Below are 21,019 nucleotides of genomic sequence, written 5' to 3' on the forward strand. Positions count from 1 at the left end.
GACCAGAGGGACATGCATTTAGAACAGAGATGAGGAGGAATTTCTTTAGCCAAAGGGTAGTGAATCTGTGGAAGCCATTGCCACAATCGACTGTGGAGGCCAAGTCACTGAGTATATTTAAAGCAGAGGTTGATAGGTTCTCGAATACTGAGGGCATCAAAGGTTATGGGGAGAAATCAGAAAATGGGGTTGAGAGGGGTAATAAATCAGCCATGATGGAATGACAAGGAAGACTCAGTGGACCGATTATCTTAGATGTGCTCCTGTATCTTATGGTATCCACTAATCTCTGCAGCCTATGCTCTGGAATTGCTTTACCAAGCTGTGATGTAACCAGTCAGAACACTTTCAATGGTGCATCTGTAGAGATTATTTGGTAACTTGCTGAATCTAGCTGGCTAAATGAACAAAATTGCCATCCTTCTGGCTGTGTATCTCTTGAGAGACACATTTCCTTATGAAGGGCTTGTAATATTTTACAACTGCTTCAAAAGTATCCTCGGATCAACACTTGTGTGCATGTCCTGCTGCACGTAACTTATTTTTTTTAAATAAGAAGAAGATAGGCCTTATTTGTCACGGGTACCTTGAAACAACAAATTATGCAGTGAAATGTGTCACTTGCATCAGCGACAAACGCAGTCCAAGTACGTGCTGAGGACAGCCCTCAAGTTTTGGCACGCTTCTGGCACCCAGATGGCATACCCACAACTTACTAAAACTCACCCATGTGTCATTGGAATGTACAAACTTTTACAGACAGCGGTGGGAATTGCACCCATCTCTGGCACTGTATTGTACTGCGCCACCATGCTGCCTTTTTAAAAATTGTCCATAATTGCAAAAATTCAGTGGTTACACATTTTTATTGTGTATCAATTGAATTTGCCAATGCCGCAACTTCCTTAGGAGTTTGCAAAGATTTGACACGACATCTAAAACTTTGACGCACTTCTATAGACATGTAGTCGAGAATATATTGACTGGCTGCATCATGGCCTGGTGTGGTAACACCAATGCCTTTGTAGGGAGAATCCTCCAAAAAGTAATGGATACAACCCAGTCTATCACGAGTGAAGCCCGCTCCACCGTGGAGCATGTCTACACAAAACATTGTAACAGTAAAGCAGCATCCATCATCTGGAATCCCCACCAACCAGGACGTGCTCTCTTCTTGCTGCTGCCATCAGGAGGAAGGTACAGGAATTCAGAGCCCACACCACCAGGTTCAGGAATAGCTATTGCCCCTCAACCATCAGGCTCTTGAATCGAAGGGAATGATTTCACTCAACTTCACTTCATCATTAGATGTTCCCACAACTAACGGACTCACTTTCAAGGACCCTTCATCTCATGTTTTCGATATTTATTGTTTGTTTATTTATTATTATTCTGTCTTTCTGTTTGTACTTGCACAGTGTGTCTTTTGCACACTGGATAAATGCCCAATATGGTGTTGTCTTTCACTGTTGCTGTTAGGGTTATTAAACTATTATGGAGTTATTGAGTATGCCCACAAGAAAATGAATACCAGGGTTGTATATAGTGACATATATGTACTTTGATAATAAATTTACCTTGAATTTTTGCAGAGAGCCAGGAATTTACAGACATCTTCCCTGGAACTATGAGAAAAGGACAGAAAAGTTCAGGCCCTATGTAAAATAGACCCTTAACTGTGCTCTGAAATGTCCTAACACGTTATTCAATTCAAGGGCATGTCAGAATGGATAAAGCATAAGGATTTGCTGGTGACTTCCTCATATCCCGAATGTACAAAAATAAACTTAGTTCAAATCGGATTTGGAAATCCCTTTGTACGGACGTATTCTCCTGTAATAGAAGCCTTTTTTGGATGCATTCCAGCACTTACAAGCAGCTTTTCATTTCCTATTAGACATTTGAATAGAGCTGAAAGGAATGAGGCTTCTCTGAAAGCACTTTGTTATTCTTTCACACAATGTTGCCGCCCTCTGAAGGTTGTATTAAGGATTTCACTTGCTCTTCTGACAGCAGTAAACTAAACCACACCTGTTTAGATCTGGTGAGCTGTCAGTACATAGCGATTTGCAATTTACTACCCGCCAGTGATTTAGAGCTCCTGTCTCGGGACAATCATGTTTCAGTCACAGTCATCATACAACCTGTGGGTCCTAATCGACTTCATTTGCCAAGAAGTCACGTGCCTGAACAAGGATACTCTAAACTCCACACAAAAGCAATCCTACTGGCAATTCTTTTATTCACTTAGTGCATTGTACAACATTTCCGGTCTCAGAGTTACTAGGAATAGAATAGGCGAGAGGACTGGAAAAGATGTATTGGAAAGAAAGTGATCTATTGGAATGGTAACAGAAATGTACAAATCTAACTTTAAGGGAAGACTAACAAGCCAATGGTCTTTTATATAGACTACCAAACTTAATGGTGACCAGATACACTCTTTACCCTTTGGAAGGGTGAACACAACAAATATATACATAGGAGCCTCTGTAGACAGGGTTGTAAAGATAAGGGTCAATAATAAACTTGGTGTGAAGTTCTGGTGAAGCATCTTTATCCAGAGGGTAGAGAGGAATGTAAAGGGAATTTAAAACACATTGCCTTTTATAAATTAGGCATTAATTGAGTTGGGGTATGATCTTGAAATGGTACAAAACATTACTGAGGCTGAATGTAGAGTATTTTGTGCAGTTCTGGTCACCTACTTACAGGAAAGATATCAATGAACTTGAAAGATCATGTGAGCAAAAGATATAGGAGCAGAATTAGGTCACTTGGCCCATCGAGTCTGCTCCAACATGTCATCATGGCTGATACATTTCTCTCTCAGCCCCAATCTTCTGCCTTCTCCCTATATCCCTTCGTGCTCTGACCTATCAACAACTGCCTTAAATATGTCTAATGACCTGGCCTCCACAGCCACCTGTGACAACAAATTTCACAGATTCACCACTCTCTGGCTAAAGAAATTCCTCCTTATCTCCGTTCTAAATGGAAGCCCCTCGATTCAGAGGCTGTGTCCTCTGGTCTTAGACTCTCTCACCATAGGAAACATCCTCTTCACATCCACTCTATCAAGGCCTTTCAACATTTAATAGGTTTCAATGACATCCCACCTCATATGATGAGCCTTTCAATCCCAGAGTCATTTTCGAGAACCACCTTTGAACCCTCTCCAATGCTCAGCAATGCAGAGAAAGTTTCCCAGAATACTGCTGGGACTTGAGGACCTGAATTACAGAGAAAGGTTAAGTAGGTTCGGACCTTATTGCCCGGAGTGCAGGAGAATGAAGAGAGATCTTACAGACGTATATAAAATCATAAGGGGTATAGATAGGGTGAATACATACAAGTTTTCTCCCCCTCCGGTTGGGTGAGACTAGAACTAGAAGTTATAGATTTAGGGTGAAAGGTGAAATATTTAAGGGAAACCTGAGGGGGAGCTTCTGAGAGGGTGGAACGAATTGCCAACAACACCTAAGTTTGGAGAGGGTTATGAAGGGCTATGGTCCGGGTACAAGTGGATGAGAGTAGACAGAAGATCAGGTCAGTATGGACTGGATGGGCAGAAGGGCCTGTATCTGTGCTGTAGTAGTCTATGACCTTACAACATGGCAAACCCAGGAACCAAGTCCATTCTTGTCACCTTGGTCTAAGTATGTTTTACTCAGTAATAATGTATTTCAATGTATTGTGTGTTTATTTCATTTGAAGAAGGTGAAATAGCAGCTTATTTTTCGAGATCCAGTGACCAGCCCCAGAATTAAGCACCCACTTTGAAAGCCACTTTGGAAAGTCTAAGCCCTCTCTGCACCTTCCTCCATCGAGGAGGTGATAGGAATCTATGTGTTTGACAAGTATCTATGGTAATTTATACGGCGGTGTCAGTGAATAATTGTTTTAGCTTGGACAAGTTGCACGTTCTGGCTCCTGATACAATCTTGTGGTCCAGACTGCCACCTGGAATTTAACAATGAAGACCGAAGCTATAGAGATTACCTTTGTCTTGATTTGAATACCTTTAGGCATAGTAATTTATCATTCGTTAATCTGGGGGAGGTGTGTTATTGCAATCCATATATCTGTAAGTGCGGAATACTTCTTGCAAAGTTCAAAATGCGCACTTGCTGGAAGTCTTGGATAGAGAACAGAAAACGCTAGATATACTCAGCAGCACAGGAAGTATCACAGCAGGGGGAAGCCAGAAATAGCGTTAGAGGGCAGCAAAATTTCAAAGTCAAAGAAAGTTGATTATCAAAGTACATACAGTATATGTCACCATGAGATTCATTTTCTTGTAGGCATTTAGAATTAAATAAAGAAATACAACAGAATACAGAAATAAAGTTAGAATTTATTGGTGAAGCCATCATAAATTGGGCACCTCTGCACCACCTGCCACAAGTGGGACTTTAGGATGGCCCAGCTTGCCTGTGTTTGGCTCACATTCTTCTCATTGCACGTAACAATCCAAGTGTCCTTTAAACATTGTTATTGTGTCTGCCCCAACTATTTCTTCTGGCACCTCATTCCATTAACAAATCCTCTGTGTAAAAAGAAACCTCTCTCTCAAGTCTGTAATCCTTGAAGTCTTTTGCCTCTTGCCTACTACAGCTGAACTGTGCCTGAATTTCATAACTCTCTCTTTCCTCCATATTCCTTAAGGCTTCCAATTAAGAAAAAGAAACATCAGTCAGCATTGTGTCCGCAGGTTTTCTCAAAGCTGCTGCAGTGAAGGTGCATGTAAGCATAGAGTTCTAGTACAGAGCATGATTTTGTCTTTGTTGTGTCTGTGCACAACTCTATATCAATTAAATAAAGGCACACATGCTGGAGATGGCTTTAACAGGTGTATTCACATTGCAGTGAGAGAGAGAACAATGAACATGCGCAGACAACAGATCGGTATGTAGTGCTAAGGATGGGGGGGTGTCATTGCTCTGAAAGAAATAGATCCATACATTACAGTCTGGATAGTCAGAGAAGCAGTCTTTAAAGCGAGGTACTTATCTAAGTGGTGGCACATCTCTGCCAAAGGAGCTGTAAGGCGCTCCTTCTCTCCATTAGCCTGCAGGTCTCCTTGGGGCAAGGTGTAGCACCTGCTTAGCCCCCCCACCCCCGGGTCAGGGTCACGTGAATCCATGGGAGCAGGTGGCGGATGGTCGTATGGGTGGCTGATGCATATCACAGTTCCTGGTTATGTGACTACTGACGCCAGGCAGACAATCTTTGAACAGTATTGATAATGGCTGGGGTCACCTGTGTTGTAAAGACGCTGCCCAGAGGAAGGCAAAGATAAACCACTTCTGTAGAAAAATTTGTCAAGAACAATCATGGTCAAAGACCATGATTGCCTGTCTTAGACATAGCACATAATGGTAATGATGATGACTTATCTAGGACGTCCAGTGCTTTCCCATTGGTAAGGATAGATTTAAAGACATTGTACTGTGATTTCTAGATGGAAAAGAAGTTCCATAAGATCCTTCTCAATATTTTTGCCATAAAAACAAACAAGTTAAATTTCTGTAGTCCCTTATCATCTCGGGATACCAAAAAGTTTTACAGCCATTGAAGTCTTTTTGTAATCACAAAGGCCTACAGACACTTAACCTGTTTCAGGAATAATGTTTGAAGGGAACTGTCAAACAGAATGTCAAAGAGAATTCCTTGCAGTTTCACAGGACCTATTTGTATTGCAGGAGGGGAAACAAGATGTTTAGCTTTTTTTTTACATTATACCTGAGAGCACCTCTGACAATGTGGCACCTCCATGGCCTTTTGCTGAAGTGCTAACCTGGCTGAGGAAGTCATTGGTATATCTGAAATGGAAGTTGATAGGTTGCTAATTAGTAAGTGTGTCAGAGGTTACGGGGAGAAGGTAGGAGAATTGGGTTGAGATGGCAGAGTGGATTTGATGGGCTGAATGGCCTAATTCTGCTCCTATGTTTTGTGTTTTTGCAACCTGCACCTTCTCCAACTTCTCACATTCTTTTTCCAGTGTTCCAAAACCTGTGGCCGGGGATTGAGAAAGCGCAACGTCTACTGCAGAGGCACCAACCCAACGTCCAAACCGCACACCGTCCCGGACAGCCTGTGTAGCCAGGAAACAAAGCCGAAGAATCAGGAGATGTGCGTGCTGCGGAGGTGCCCGAAGAATGACCGACTGAGGTGGATCACATCAGCCTGGGCGGAGGTCTGGCATTGCCTTACTGATAAGGGGGAATGTCTTTGCGACCTTGTGGATGGTACAATCCCAGCAAGCAAGCTTGTCATTGGCATACATAGAATATACGTGCCATGAAATTCATTGTGTTGCAACAGCATAGCGTATTATAAACATGACAAACTTAAATTAACCTAAGTTATGTTGTCATAGCATCACAGATAATAAGGGTTATTAAGGAGTTTTTTGCACATTGACCTTCATAAATCAGGGCAACACAGTAGTGTAGCAGTTAGTGCAGTCGCCTTACAGCATCAGCGATCGTGAATTGGGGTTGGATTCCTACTGCTATCTGTTAGATGTTTGTATGTTCTTTCTGTGACCACTTGGGTTTCCTCCAGATGCTCTGGGTTTCTCCCACGCTCCAAAGTCATGCATTTGGGGTGAGTAAGTTGTGGAATTGCTATGCGTGGTGACACAAGAGCTGCCCAGTACAATCCAAGCTGATTTCATATGATACAATTAAAGCATTTCACTGTATGTTTCGATGTACACGTGAGCAAGCTAATTGGGGCATGAGTACAGAAGTTGGGATGTTCTGTTGAAGTTGTTTCAAATGTTGGTAAGGCTATATTTGGAGTATCGTGTATAGTCCTAGTCACCCACCAACAGGAAAGATATTAATAAAAGTGAAAGAAAGAAAATTTAAAAGGATGTTGTCAGGACCTGAGGACTTGAGTTATGTGGTGGTATCCAGTCTAACAGCAAGTGATTACCTTAGTCGTTTTTCTTGTGTTTTCTTGTTGGACATTGGTAATATGGAATGCTAAAGGACCGGTTCATCGGTTTATTGGTGAACAGCAGGTGCTGATGGCAGGGGAGCTGCGTGGCCTTGGTCATAATAGGGACTAGACCGCAACCTGTGGTGTCCCCTGTCTGTAGCCGTCCAAGAGAGAGTCAGTACTGGAGGTGTCAGTGCTGCCCTCCAGTGTTCGCGCAGCAGAAGACAATCTATCATGTTTGACTGCAGACTGCTGCAATATTCATGGACTCGGGGATTTGGACTATATATTCTTGTGTGACTGTACTTCGCTAGTATCTTATACATGCTTGCTATCATATATGGAATGAAGGGGTTAACATATGAGGAGTGCTTGGCGGCTTTGGGGCTGTACTCACTGGAGTTCAGCTGAATGCTTGGGGATCTCATTGAAACCTACCAAATGTTGAAAGGACTAGATAGGATGGATGTAGAGAGGATGTTTCCTTTGGTGGGGATATCCAGAACTAGAGCCGACAGCCTCAGAATTGAGGGGCAATCTTTTGGAATGGAGGTAAGGAGGATTCTTTTTAGCCAGAGAATGGTGAATCTGTGGAATGCTCTGTCACAGACTGCGGTGGAGGCCAAGTCTGTGGGTATATTTAAGGCAGAAGTCAATTGTTTTCTGATCGGTCAGGGCATCAAAGGATAAGGTGATAGAGCAGGTGTATGGGAGTGGATAAGACCATAAAATATAGGAGCAGAAGCAGGCCATTTGGCCCATTCAGTCTGCTCCGCCATTCAATCATGGGCTGATCCAACTCTTCCGGTCATCCCCACTCCCCTGCTTCTCCCTGTACCCTTTGATGCCCTGGTTAATCAAGAACCTATCTATCTCTGCCTTAAATGCACCTAAAAATTTGGCCTCCACAGCCGCTCGTGGCAACAAATTCCACAGATCCAGGATCAGCTATGATGGAATATTGGAACAGGCTTGATGGGCTGAATGGCCTAATTCTGCTCCTATGTCTTATGGTTTTATGTCCTATATGTGCCTTGTGCTGTGTGTGCTGTTGGTGCTGTGTTCTGCACCCTGGCCCCAGAGGAATGCTGGTTCATTTGACTGTACTCATGAATGGTTGAATGACAATTAAACTTGAACTTGAAGCTAAAGCAGACATTCTAGTGGCTGCACATAGTGGATAATTCGACGTGCAAGGATTAAAAAAAAACATCTTGACTCCTTGCAACAATCACAGTACTTCATCTCTGGCATTTAGTTTTATAAATTTCAAGGGGAATATATTTCAGAAGCTGCGAGGAATAATTGAAAATCAAAATGCTGAAATGGGAAACAGGAACTGAAATGCTGGAAACAGCCAGCAGGTCAGGCAGCGTCCGTGGAATGAGAATCAAGCTTCATGTCAAAGAGCCTTTATCAAAATGCACCACCACCTTTCTGCTGAGCATTGCCCAGAGGAATCAAAGACACATTCTAAACCTTTAAATGTATAAATCAGAATCAGATTTATTATCACTGAAATAAGTCATGAAATGTGTTGTTTTGTTTCAGTGGTACAGTGCAAAGACATGAAAGTTATAATAAGTGTAATAAAATAACATGGTGCAAAAACAGAGGTCGCATTCATGGGTTCATTGTTCATTCAGTAATTTGATGGCGGAGAGGAAGTCACTCTTCCTAAATTACTGATTTCTTGTCTCCTGTACCTCCACCCTGATAGTAACAACGAGAAGAGGGCGTATCCTGGATAGTGAGGGTCCTTATTGACAGATGCCATCTTCTCGAGGCATTGCCTTTTGAAGATGAATTTGATGATGGGGAGGCTGGTGACGATAATGGAGCCGGCAGTGCTTAGCTGCAAATATTGAGAGGAAGAGGAGTTAACTATTTAAGGTTATCTTTATAGTGGATGTTAAAAATAAATTAGATTTTCTGTTTGCTCTAAAGTCAAATTCAATTAGCAGCGATTAGTTGGAAAGAGCCAAAAGAGAGAAGGTAATTTATAGGGTGACTTGGTAGTGTTGTGGTTAGCACAACCCTTTACAATACAGGCGATCCAGGTTCAATTCCCACCGCTGCCTGTAAGGAGTTTGTATGTTCTCCCCACAGTCCCAAGACATGCTGGTTCGTAGGCTAATTGGTCATTGTAACTTGTGCTGCGATTAGGCTAGAGTTAAATCAGGGGATTGCTGGGCGGCATGGCTTAAAGGCCAGAATGCCTGTTCTGCACTGTATCTTAATATGTAAATATCTATTCTATGCTGGTATGGTATAGCGGTATCACTGGCATTGCTGATTTCAACCACTTGCACTGATGGAGTCGACAATTTTCTTCATAGTTGCTTACTTCTCAACGGGAGGAGGAGGGTAACTGAGCAGCAATAGGGATCTCTTTGCCATTTTATATGCTGTGAACTTGTGATCATCTTTGAATGCTGTTTACAGCACAGTACCTAGCAGTTATTTACTTGGAGATACGGCACAGCAATAGGCCATTCTAGCCTAACGAGCTGGCACCATCCAATTACATCCATATGACCAATTAACCTACTTCAGCTTAATCCTATTACAGAACCAATGATTACCAATTGGAGTTCAGTTCCAGCCGCCATCTATAAGGACTCTGTACGTTCTCCCCATGATGGTGTGGGTTACTTCCTGGTGCTCTGGTAGCTTCTCACCTCCCAAAGAAGTATGGGCTAGGGTCAGTAAGTTGTGGGCATGCACCACTTGCAAGCTGCCCCCAGCACATATTCGAACAATATTAGTCTTTGGCGCAAATGGTGCATTTCACTGTGTGTTTCTATATTTCAATGTGACAACCGAAGCTAAATTTTTAATCTTTAATATATTACTTCTCGTGTAAAACAGCACTTTTTTTTTGCCTCACACAGTGCTCGGTGTCCTGCGGTCCCGGCGTACAAAAGCGGGAGCTGAAGTGCAGCGAGAAAAGTCTGTCGGGAAAGTACGTCCCCTTCCCTCAGAGGAGATGTCGGCACCTGCCCAAGGCAAAAGTCGATCTTGAGCGAGCGTGTAACCTGGGTGTCTGCCCCAATCCTTCCATGAACCAAATCCTTAATAACGCCGCACCGGCATGGTACGCGTCGCCATGGCAACAGGTAGGAGGCCAAGGCCTGATGTTGATTCAGGCCCAGAAACCGCAGTAAAGCCGTGCAGTTAGATCCTGTGGCACTTTCTTTTCCTCAGTGTCATGTAATTGAATATTGTTTGCACTTGCAGTAAACTTTATTTGTCACTTTTGTGCTAGGTCACATTGTACCAATCAGGAAACTTGTCTGATTATTCCTGTTATCGGTCAACCTTATGATCCCGACCCAATTTCTACGTCTGGGATACGTAATGGTGCCATTTGCTGGGCAGTGTTGTTCATTGGATCATTGTGGGGAATCTTGGCAGCGTTATCCTGGGGTTGGCATTCCTTGGCTTTATCCCAGCAACCCAAGCATGTACTGGACCCTTGGCTGGGTGCCAGTGTGAAACAACTTCATCCCTTGCTGCAGCACTCCTATCCGCCTGTTCTCAAACTTGTCTCCCAGTACCACATCCAAGGCCACTCTCAGCTTGATTGTTATTCTCAACTCCCTCCGTTTCACTCCATGTACAGTTGGTCCAACCTCCTCCAACGTATACCGGTGGACTTCCTGTTGAAGATCCTTCAGGGGAACTGTTCATCTCCTACACCTCAATATAACACAAGCCTCCCCCTTGCTGTTAAAACCATCTCCCAAAGATGGTTAAAAATCAAAATATTGTGTTAGGGCTGGTGCTGAGATAAGAAAGGACCTGAAAATGCACAAAAAAACAATCAGAAAGGTCAAGATGGGGCCACACTGCAGTTTCCATTGCGATTGTGTCTCAGACGTAGTTGTCTTTTAAATTTCATAGGGATGACTTTGGGGACGGAGAGGGAAATTATGGGTCAGGTTAGCATTTAGGGACAAGAGTGTGGAGGAGTTAGAGGGCAAAGCTCCACTCCACAGTCGGATGTCTGTGCGAGCAGTGGACATGAGGGCTGGTCAGCCTGGAGTTTGGGGTCCTGTGATTGGCTAGTCCAGGTGTTAATACCGAAGGTCAAATCCCAAAGGTCGTGTAGAATTCCATGAAGTCAAAGGCTGAATCCTGGAGACTGAGCACTGTTTGTGCAAGTGGGTTGATGGGAGGTAAAGTGATGACACTGGTTGGTCAATATACTCTGATACCTGTCTTTTAGTATTTGCCAAGGAAAACTTACACCCGAGCAATGTTTCCTTTCACCTGGAGCTATGTGCCAAACTCCCATGTGCATGTTCAGATGGTTATAAGAGATTAGGGAAGAGCTCCCCTTACTGACTGCGCTGACAGACCTAATGGGCCTTCAGTCTCATAATCAGTCCTTACACTCCAAACAAAACCAGACTGCCTTGTCATTGTCACTTTGTCGTGGACACTTACAGCAGTAACTGTCCTCCAGCAATGTACTCATTTCAAACAGCCAGAGTACGTTAACAGTAATTAAAGGCAGGTCTGCATTTCTTTCCTTCCGTGCAGTGTACGGTAACGTGTGGGGGTGGAGTCCAGATCCGAACCATGCATTGCCTGCGGCAGGGGAGACCCTCGGTGGGATGCCTCATCCACCAGAAACCAGCCGTGTCGAGAGCTTGTAATACAGTCTTCTGTCCATCATCCAGGAAAGGTAAATCTCCTCTTGGGCGGCAGAGGCCCCAACGCTCTAGCAGAAGGATTGAGCCATCTGACAGTGTTTTGAATACAGGAGGAAAAGATTAGCTTTATTTGTCACATGTACATCGAAACGTACAATGAAATGTGTCATTCTGCATCAACGACAAGCACAGTCGAAGTACAGTATGTGTGGCCACACTTCCAACGTCAACTTAGCATGCTCACAACTTACTAACACTAACCCACAGGAAACCGGACCACCTGGAGGAAACCCATGGGGTCACAGGGAGAACTGCAACAGCAGTGGGAATTGAACCTGGATCACTGGCACTGTAAAACATTACAGTAACTGCAATTCTATCATACCACTGAGGAAGGATGTTATCCTGCAGTTTGTTAGACTATTGTGCATTGTGTAAATTTGAACTCCTTATCAATGGTAGATGGGGCGGCATGGTAGTGTAGTGGTTAGCACGCTTTTGTGATCCGTGTTCAATACCTGCTGCTGCCTGTAAGGAGCTTGTACGTTCTCCCCCTAACCGCGTGGGTTTCCCTGGGTGCTTCTGTTCCTCCCAAAGTGCAAAGACGTACCAGCTGGTAGGTTAATTGCTCATTGTAAATCGTCGCATGGTTAGACTAGGATTAAATTGGGGGGTTGTTGGGCAGTGCAGAAGGGTTTATTCCATGCTATATCTCAATAAATAAATTTCATTGAGTGAGGCAAGACTGAATAGATTGGAACTGTATTTCCTGGAGTTTGGAAGAATAATAGGAGAGCTTTTTGAATTGGAGAGTGTAAAGTGTTTGGCAGTCTAGGACCATGGGTCACAGATTGAGATTAAGATGTAAGGTTTCTTCTCTCAGCAGGTAGTGAATCTTCGGAATCCCTGGAGGGTTATAGAGATGTACTGAGCCAGGCCATTCAACCCAACCCCTTATTGCCAACCTTTTCACCCATCCGTAGTAATCAATTGGTTAAGGTAGCAGAGAAGGCAAGGCGCGAGGGAGATGGGTAGAACCAAGAGAATATCTCTGATAGGGCAAGACCAAGTGACCTATCTGTAATGAAGATCAGATTAAATTTCTTTGTTTATTTTTATTTAGAGATACAGCCAGTAACAGGCCCTTCTGTACCGATGAGCCCATGACGCCCAATTACACCCACATGACTAATTAACTTACTAACTCATACGAGGTGTTGGCGCGTGGCCTAGTGGGCAAGGCATCAGGCTAGTAACCTGAAGGTCACTGGTTCGAGCCTCAGCTGAGGCAGCGTGTTTGTGTCCTTGAGCAAGGCACTTAACAACACATTACTCTGCGACGACACCGGTGCCAAGCTGCATGGGTCCTAGTGCCCTTCCCTTGGACAACATCGGTGGCGTGGAGAGGGGAAGGCCTGCAGCTTGGGCAACTGCCAGGCTCCCATACAACGCTGCCCAGGCCTGCACCCTGGAAACTCCAGGCGCAGATCCATGGTCTCTCGAGACCGACAGATGCCACCACCATACGAGGAAACCAGAGCATCCAAAGGAAATCTGCATGGTCATTGAACCCTGGTCGCTGGCACTGTAATAGAATTACACTAACCGCTACACTGCTGTGTGCTGACCCTTGCCTATGTACGGTGTCGTGAATGCAAAGGCTGTGGGTTCGACCAAAAACGCTAGACTTACAAAAGAGCTGACCCAACGTGACAACAGGCAGCTGTGGCCAGTTCTGATACAGGTAGAAAGGAAGTTGTAGAGTCTTAGAACTCTACAACACAGGAACAGGCCGTTTGGCCCATCTAGTTTGTGCCAAACTGTTATTCTGCCTCGTCACTGAAGTGTGAGTTATTTGCAAAACAAGAATTCCACCTTGAATCTAAAGACTTGCCATGAGTGAGATCTCTGGATTACCAGTACAGATATCTGTTTTAGTAATCTGAGACAGCCACAAAGTACTGTAACAGCTAAGACTGGTAACAGGTTGACATATTTGAGATTAAATGTTTTTGCAGCTGGATAGGAGAAGTATCAAGAGTATTATGTGATTTACTGTACGTTGTGGGTTTTATCCTTCACTGTCTGATGTTTTCTTCTCCCTTTGCAGATCTCAACTGTGTTGACTACTTTAGCTGGTGTCACCTGGTGCCACAACATGGTGTCTGTGGCCACAAGTTCTACGGCAAGCAATGCTGCAAGTCCTGCAACAGAACCAATCGATAGCGATCAGCATCATAGCCGCTGTGCTCACCTCGACCTCCTCTCTTAAACACCCCCCTCCTTTCCCCACGGCTCTCCCCAACAAGATTATTTATTGGCTGCGGTCAAGAAGGATTGACTTAGTCCAACAAAAGGGCGGATGCCTAAATCAGCGCCCCTTGTGGTCCTTTATTGAGGTGGTTGAGGGACAGGTTTGGACAAAGGTCAGTAGGCTGTTATGTCACCCTTACCAATGATTGATGGGCCATTGGTATCCAGCAGGACTTGAAGGACTAATAATGAAGATGAGATGATCCGTTGGTGCTATACAGACTTTGAAACTTTAAAGTATTTGCCAGCAAATCCAACTCTTGTTGATGGTATTTTATCCAGCTGGATAAATAGAATATTCATCAGTGTGGAGAATCAGACAATTACCTAGGTATAAAAAAATATATATATATACATAAAATGTGCATTTTTGTAAGAAATATTAACAGTTTGTGTGATTGTTTTCATATGGGTTTGCGTGTGTTTGTGAGTGAGTGTGTGCATGAGTGCGTGTGTGTGAATATTCTATATAAAACGAGCCTGTGGACTGCGATTGCTTTGTGAGAGAACAAGGTTAATGCACTTACTGATGGATGGGGGATTACTGTCTTCACAAGAATGTCAAGCGCGACATTAAGAATGTGGTGCTAATTTCCAGCCTAACAGCCTGTCCCAAGCTGAGCTACCAGCCTTTCTTTTAATGTAGGAATAATGTAAGCTTCATGCACCAAACTGCCTGTTGGATATTCAGTATGTGTGTGTTTGCATGTGAGAAATATCATTATATCTTTACAATGGAAAATCTTCCTTAATACTTCCATAAACTAATGTACAGAAGTTCTGAAAAGCACGGAGTATTCACAAAGTCCATGATGGTCCTGATCTAAATTGAAGCTAATCCTGTCTACATGCACATGGTCTACAGTACTGTCAATGAGGAGTGGAAAAGAAGTTTGTAAATCTGGCGATAACAAGGAATGTTGGGAATGTCAAGGGTGCAATACTTAAAAATTACTACAGTACTGTGCAAAATCTTAGGTGCTCTGGTAATACATAAGTGCCAAAAACTTTTGCACAGTACTGTTTCTATATAAAGTTGCTGAGAGAAAGATATGTATTTTAAAGGAAATGTTTATCAGAAAGATCCAGTGATTCTAGGAGAAGGACTTAAACTGTCCTGTGTGTTTACTAATTCCATGATTGTCCCCTGTGGCAACTGGTGAGTGATACTGGAAACTACAATGTCATTAGGTAGGTAATCACACAGCGTGGAAGGAAACCATTCGCCTGTCAAGGCTGTGATTGATCTCTGCAAGAGCTTATCTCAGACCTGGCTGCTGTACCCTCTACATGATGTAGATAAAAGCCAGGCAGTGCGAGACTCTAATTCATCCGATGAAGTCTTCACAACATCATTCCCAAAAGCCCAATCTTCCTCCCACCACAATCCTTACAGGGAAATAAACAGTACCAGCACATGGATACAAACAGTGTGCAAGGGAGATGGAAGCAATGTTATGGACTCCCTTTCTTGTCCATCCTGGATTATAGAAAGGTGTACTCCAGGACAACACTCAGAGGATCTACTAGCACTGTGTATTGCACCGGTGAATTGGGGTCATGCTTGCCAAAGACTCCTATAAGTGCGAAATGCACAATGTAGTCATCCATGTGCATTAATTTGCTTCCTTTGGAATTCAGCAAAACAAAGGGCAAATTTCCACCAGCCTGGCCACTGACAGTGTTATTGGGCTACATCAGTTTTTCACCAAGATGTACATACACATATTTATCCACCAGAATACCAACCTATACCTTCATTCTGCCTCACTCTCATTGTACACCGTGTACTCCATAGGAATGTCAACTCTGCCTGGAAACTTTGTTTTGGAGGTTCCATCACATGATACAACTAGGCCATCAACCCCCTACAGGATTTATGCTGCCAACCTCCTCTGTTCACCATCAAGGCAAACTGCCTTTACTCAACAAATCTGGAAAGCAAACAGATTGTTTGTTAAATAATAGGCTCTTTACCCCATCTCCTTTGTCGTTCCAACAAAAATGTTGACAAAGTTAAAATAATGCACACTCTTGCTGAACACCTTCCATGTTTTGCTAGTAGAAATTGGTTAGTGATTAATATAAAGCTTCTGAAGGCTGCTGGGCCATAAGATATAGGAGCAGAATTGGGCCATTCATCATGATCTATTTTCCCTCTCAACCCAAATCTGCTGCTTTCTATCAATATCCTTTCATTCCCTGACTTAGCAAGAATCTATCAACCTTTGCCTTAAATATGCCCAATGACTTGGGCCTGTGGCAACAAATTGCACAGATTCACCACTCAATGCTGATCTCTGTTCTAAAAGGACGTCCCTCTGTTCTGAGACTCCTAGATGGATTAATTTGTTGAACAACATACCAAAGTACCAGTGGATAGTTTTTTCTCTTGTGAAATCAGTCAGTGCTTGCAGAAGTAATTTCACTTTGTGTTCCAATAAATTTTCAAGAAGATTCTGCACTGTCTCAGATACTTCCCATCAGATTTTCAAGTTCCAGTTTATTGTCATTCAATCATACACATGTATACAGCTAAACAAAACATCATTCTTCTGGGGCCAGTGTGCAAAACACAATGCATACAGTCACATACAGCTCATATAGTACGATCCAGCTCATAGGCAACTGCAGAGCACCCTGGACCATTGTGGAAGGAGATATGTAAATACATTCATATAAATGTTCAGCATTTTCTTTCCCTTTCTTACCTAGAGCTGAGCAATGCAGCCCAGAAACGGGGCTTTTGGATCAATGTGACTATCCCAATCAAGATGCCCATTTAAGCTAATTCCATTTATCAGCATTTGGCCCACATTCTCTCTAAAGGTTTGCATGTTCCTGCTTCAGCTATTTTCTCTGGCAATGCATTACATATAAGCACTTCCCTCTGCCTGAAGAACTTGCTTTGGGTTTCTTTTAAATCTTTCCCTTCTCACGTTAAATTTATGCCTTATAGTTTTTGTTTCCCTTTCCCTGGGAAAAAAGACTGCGTGCATTCACTCTACTGTGCCCTTCGTGATTTTAAACACCTTTGTAAGATCGCCCCTTAGCCTCCTGCGCTCCAGGGAATAAAGTACCAGCCTGCTCAACCTCTTCCTGTAACCCAGGCACTCGAGATCTGGCAAAGCTCTCACAAGTCTTCCTTGCACTGTTTCTGCTTAAACATGTGTTTCTCGATAATAGGGTAACCAGAATGGTACACAATACTTGTGTAGGTTTTGCTTGCTTTAAATCCAAAAATGTTTTTGATTCTAACTCTCATGAAGATATTGAGTTTTACTTTCTCCCTATACCCTTTTTATAGAAGTACCTCCTGAATTTTAGTTGCTGCTGAAGGGTCCCGGCCCGAATCGCCGAGTGTTCATTAGTTTCCATCGATGTTCCTGACCTGCTGAGCTCCTCCAGGTTTTTCTGTGTGTAGCTCTGGATTTCCAGCATCTGCAGAATCTCATGTTCTTCCTGAATTAGATTCCTCCTTTAGATTTATTAGTGATTAACACTTTGCCATTTGACCAAGATATTGCTGTTCTGATCTTGGCTTTGCTCCATGTCCTGTCAATTCCCCTTAACCCTTGATACCCCCTTAATCCTAAAATCTTATTTCAATCTTGAATTTTTCTTACATTGTTGTGCCCCCTGGTGTTGTCTGCAAATGGAGCCGTCCCTAGTAGTGGTATGATCACTGGTTGATTATGATGTTTTCTAAGAGATTGCCTATTGGTGGGTCTTCAGGTGGATGTATGTACCGGATCACGTGTTCTGGTCCAGTGGGGGCAAGAGTAAGTGGTCGCTGTGGTTAGTGGCTGGGTTTTTTTCTTGTTTAGTCTCTCCTTTCATAGCTGCCTCTTGATCTCTGTAGCACAGGGTTCATCACCCCCATGCAGCATAGAATTCTTCCAGCTGTTTATATTGATTGCAATACCTTCCCAGTTTTTAGATGTAATGTTGAATTTCGTCAGGCTGATTTTGATATTTGAGGCTTTTTCTTTGCTCACCAGAAGCTCGTTTGCGTTCCTTCAACTAAGAGTAAAGGATTTGTTTATAAAAGGGATAGATAAGATAGAGGTAGGAAAGTTGTTTCCACTGGTAGGTGAGACTAGAACTAGAGGACATAGACCCAAGATTTGGGGGGAGTAAGTCTGGGATGGCGATGAGGAGGAACTGCTTTTCCCAGAGGGTGGTGAATATGTGAAATTCTCTGCCCAATGAATCAGTGGAGGCTTCCTTAGTAAATATATTTAAGACGAGGTTTTTGCACAGTAGGGGAATTAAGTGTTATGGGGGAAAGGCAGGTAGGCGGACATGAGTCCATGTCCAGATCAGCCATGAGCTTATTGAATGGCGGAGTTGGCTCGATGGCCAGATGGCCGACTCCTGCTCCTATTTCTTAGGTTCTTCCGTTTGGAAAGACATCTCTAGTGCTATCATGGTCACACCAGTCATAACTTTTAACTGCAGTCTTTTCTGGAGAATGGCAGACCTTTCTTCACACAAGTCAAGATAAAGCTGGTTGTCGGATGGCATCGCAGTATTGAGATAATGAAGACAAATTAGGAGCCCAGTGAGTGTTCAACGACTGGACTAAGAAAAACTAAGTGCCTAGTTGCCAAATGTTGAGTAGAATCCCCATCAATTCAGCCAGTACAGCCCACACAAGAGATGGTGAAATAAGCACAAGATTAGCTAGGGGAATGAATGGGATGGGTGGTGAGATTTTGGTGAAATGAGCTGAACTTGATGTTTCTGTCTGTCTATAGCTCAACCAGCTACTGTAGGTGAGAGGAAGTAGAGGCAGTATGGAGTTACCGGGCGTGTGAGAGACAAGTGCTTTCAAGGAATATGTGGAGGAATGCAATAATAAGAGTTCTCTAAGAGGTAGTATAAACTTGACAGGCTGAACAGCCTCCTATGCCGTGAAAAAACCTGGAGTGGTATGGCTTAGTGAAGGGAAGGGAAAAGAGCAAGTGGGGTCCCAGCCTAATTCTATATTTTTTTATTAGGGAAACAGTGAATTATGAGATTGGAATTCTGTCATGCACCTTTGTTGCCCAAAACCTAACTTACGGGGAGTGAAAATCCTGATTTGTTAGAAAACTGATTAGAATTTTGGAGAGGCTGGAAGATAACTATTTTAAGCCCTCTTTGAAAAAGCAAGATTGAGGGAAAAATACACGTACTTTAATTCTTCTTGCCATTTATTTCAGAAGTTGATTCGTATATTATGTATCTGATGGTTTGCTTTCGAGGCCTTTTTAAACTAAATATTATATTGCTTGTACATTTTTTAATTTATTATCAAATTCATGTAGTGGGTCTCCCCATGTACCAGCCAAGCAGGAACGTGAAAATATTGTGATGGTTGCAATGTGTTATTGAAAGAGGCTGTAGTTTGCTTTTTATATGTGCATTAATACTGTATTATTTAATTTTTGTAAATCTTTTTGTAATAAAATTCATTCACATATTAGCTTGTTCTTATCTGAAAGGGATTATCTTGCAGGTGTGGAAACAGCTGAATGGTACGGAGTCTTGTTTTAGGAGGCAACTAAGAATTTAATTTTAATTATGATCCTTTTACCCATCTTAAGACTAAATGGCTCAGGGGAAGGTTAACAGGTTCCTTTAAGTCTTTTACAAAATTCGGTAAAATCTTGGCCTCCTTGCCTCTCCAGTCAACTCATGGATCCAAAAATCTGTCTATTCTTAGTATTTAAATATGCAATGATTCCACATTGATAGGTTCTTGATTAGTCGGTGCATCAGGGTTACGGAGAAAAGGCAGGAGAATGGGGTTGAGAGGATTAATAAATCAGGATGAAATGGTGAAGCTCATTTGATGGGCCAAATAGCTTAATTCTGCCCCTATGTCTTATGGACAGCTTGATTAGACAGAAATTCCCAAAGATTCATGACCCACTGAAAGAAGAAGCAAAAATGGCCAACCTCTTATTCTGAGACCATGACCCCTGATTCGAGAAGGTCCTGCTGGGAGATGTACCCAATATATCACCAGGATAATGTTCGTTTTGGGAAGATGGGGCTCATCAGCCGTGGTTGGCAGCCTACCTAGGAGAAGGAAAACTCTGACCTCAAACTTCCGTTGCCTTGCAGCTCGAGAAGACTTCGGGAGTAAACCCCGAGGGAAGAATCCAGAGCTGGAATCCCTAAGGCAGTTCTATGTTGAGTTTGACATTGACTGGTAACTCCTGCAACATCACTGGTGCAAAACTGTATTGGCCTCTGCTGTTCCTTTGGGTTCATCAGATGCATGGAGAGGGTGAGCTTGCTGCGTGGGCAACAGCTTGCTCTGCATATCGTGCTGCCCCAGCTTGCGTATCTAGTCAGCTAGGATGTAACATCCATGGTCGATCTTCACTGAGCTTCAGTGATAGCTCTTTTCACTTTATCCACTGAAATCTATTTTTATTAAATTGATATTTTATTTCAAGATACAGTACAGAAAAAGCCCTTCCGGCCCAACGAGGCTCACCGCCCAGTAATCCACTTATTTACCACTAGCCTTACAATGACCAATTAACCTCTAACTGGTATGTCTTTGGACTGTTGGAGGAAATACGAGCACCCGAAGGAAACCCAGGTGTCCATGGGGAGAACGTACATACTCCCTACAGACAGCACTGGAACTGAACTCCAAACTCCGAAACACCCCAAACTATAATAACATCTCACTAACCGTTACGATATTGTGGCACCCTAAATGAATCTGGTGTTTTAATGTTTTCTCAGTCTACTTCTGATAAGCCTAAATTGCATCTTCGCAAGATTTTTATTTATTAACCCAGCTCTTTTCACCATACCCAGTTCCATTGAAATCTACTTTTAGTATATTATTCTGGTGTTCTAGCTTTTTTAAAAATCCACATCTGAAGATAGATAGGTCAGAACAGCAGTCAAAAATTCTAGAATCTTCTCATAAAAATGGACTCCAAGGGAGAAGGAAAGTAAGTTGATGAATTAAGAGTAGATTGAGGTAAACTGGCATCTCATTGTAAAGAGGCGATGCCAGCTTGATCCACTGCTGGTGTAGGTAACTGATAAACAAATTTTTGAAAAAGGAATTGTTGGGCATG

The 21,019-nt window shown here is 43.0% G+C and overlaps 1 protein-coding gene across 2 annotated transcripts in view; it reads left to right on the top strand.

Moving 5' to 3' along the window:
• The window catches only part of adamts18 (ADAM metallopeptidase with thrombospondin type 1 motif, 18), a 304,264-nt gene extending 284,923 nt beyond the window's left edge, over positions 1–19,341 (top strand). For both annotated transcript variants that reach the window (XM_073070409.1, XM_073070410.1), the window contains 4 exons: positions 6,005–6,199; positions 9,846–10,070; positions 11,500–11,644; positions 13,723–19,341. In XM_073070409.1, the coding sequence (XP_072926510.1) occupies positions 6,005–6,199; positions 9,846–10,070; positions 11,500–11,644; positions 13,723–13,838 (681 nt within the window). In that variant the 3' untranslated portion in view covers positions 13,839–19,341. The remainder of the gene's footprint in view (positions 1–6,004; positions 6,200–9,845; positions 10,071–11,499; positions 11,645–13,722) is intronic.
• The last annotated feature ends 1,678 nt before the right edge of the window (positions 19,342–21,019 follow it).

Source organism: Hemitrygon akajei, chromosome 17 (assembly GCF_048418815.1).
Source record: "Hemitrygon akajei chromosome 17, sHemAka1.3, whole genome shotgun sequence".
In the NCBI taxonomy this organism is placed as follows: domain Eukaryota; kingdom Metazoa; phylum Chordata; class Chondrichthyes; order Myliobatiformes; family Dasyatidae; genus Hemitrygon; species Hemitrygon akajei.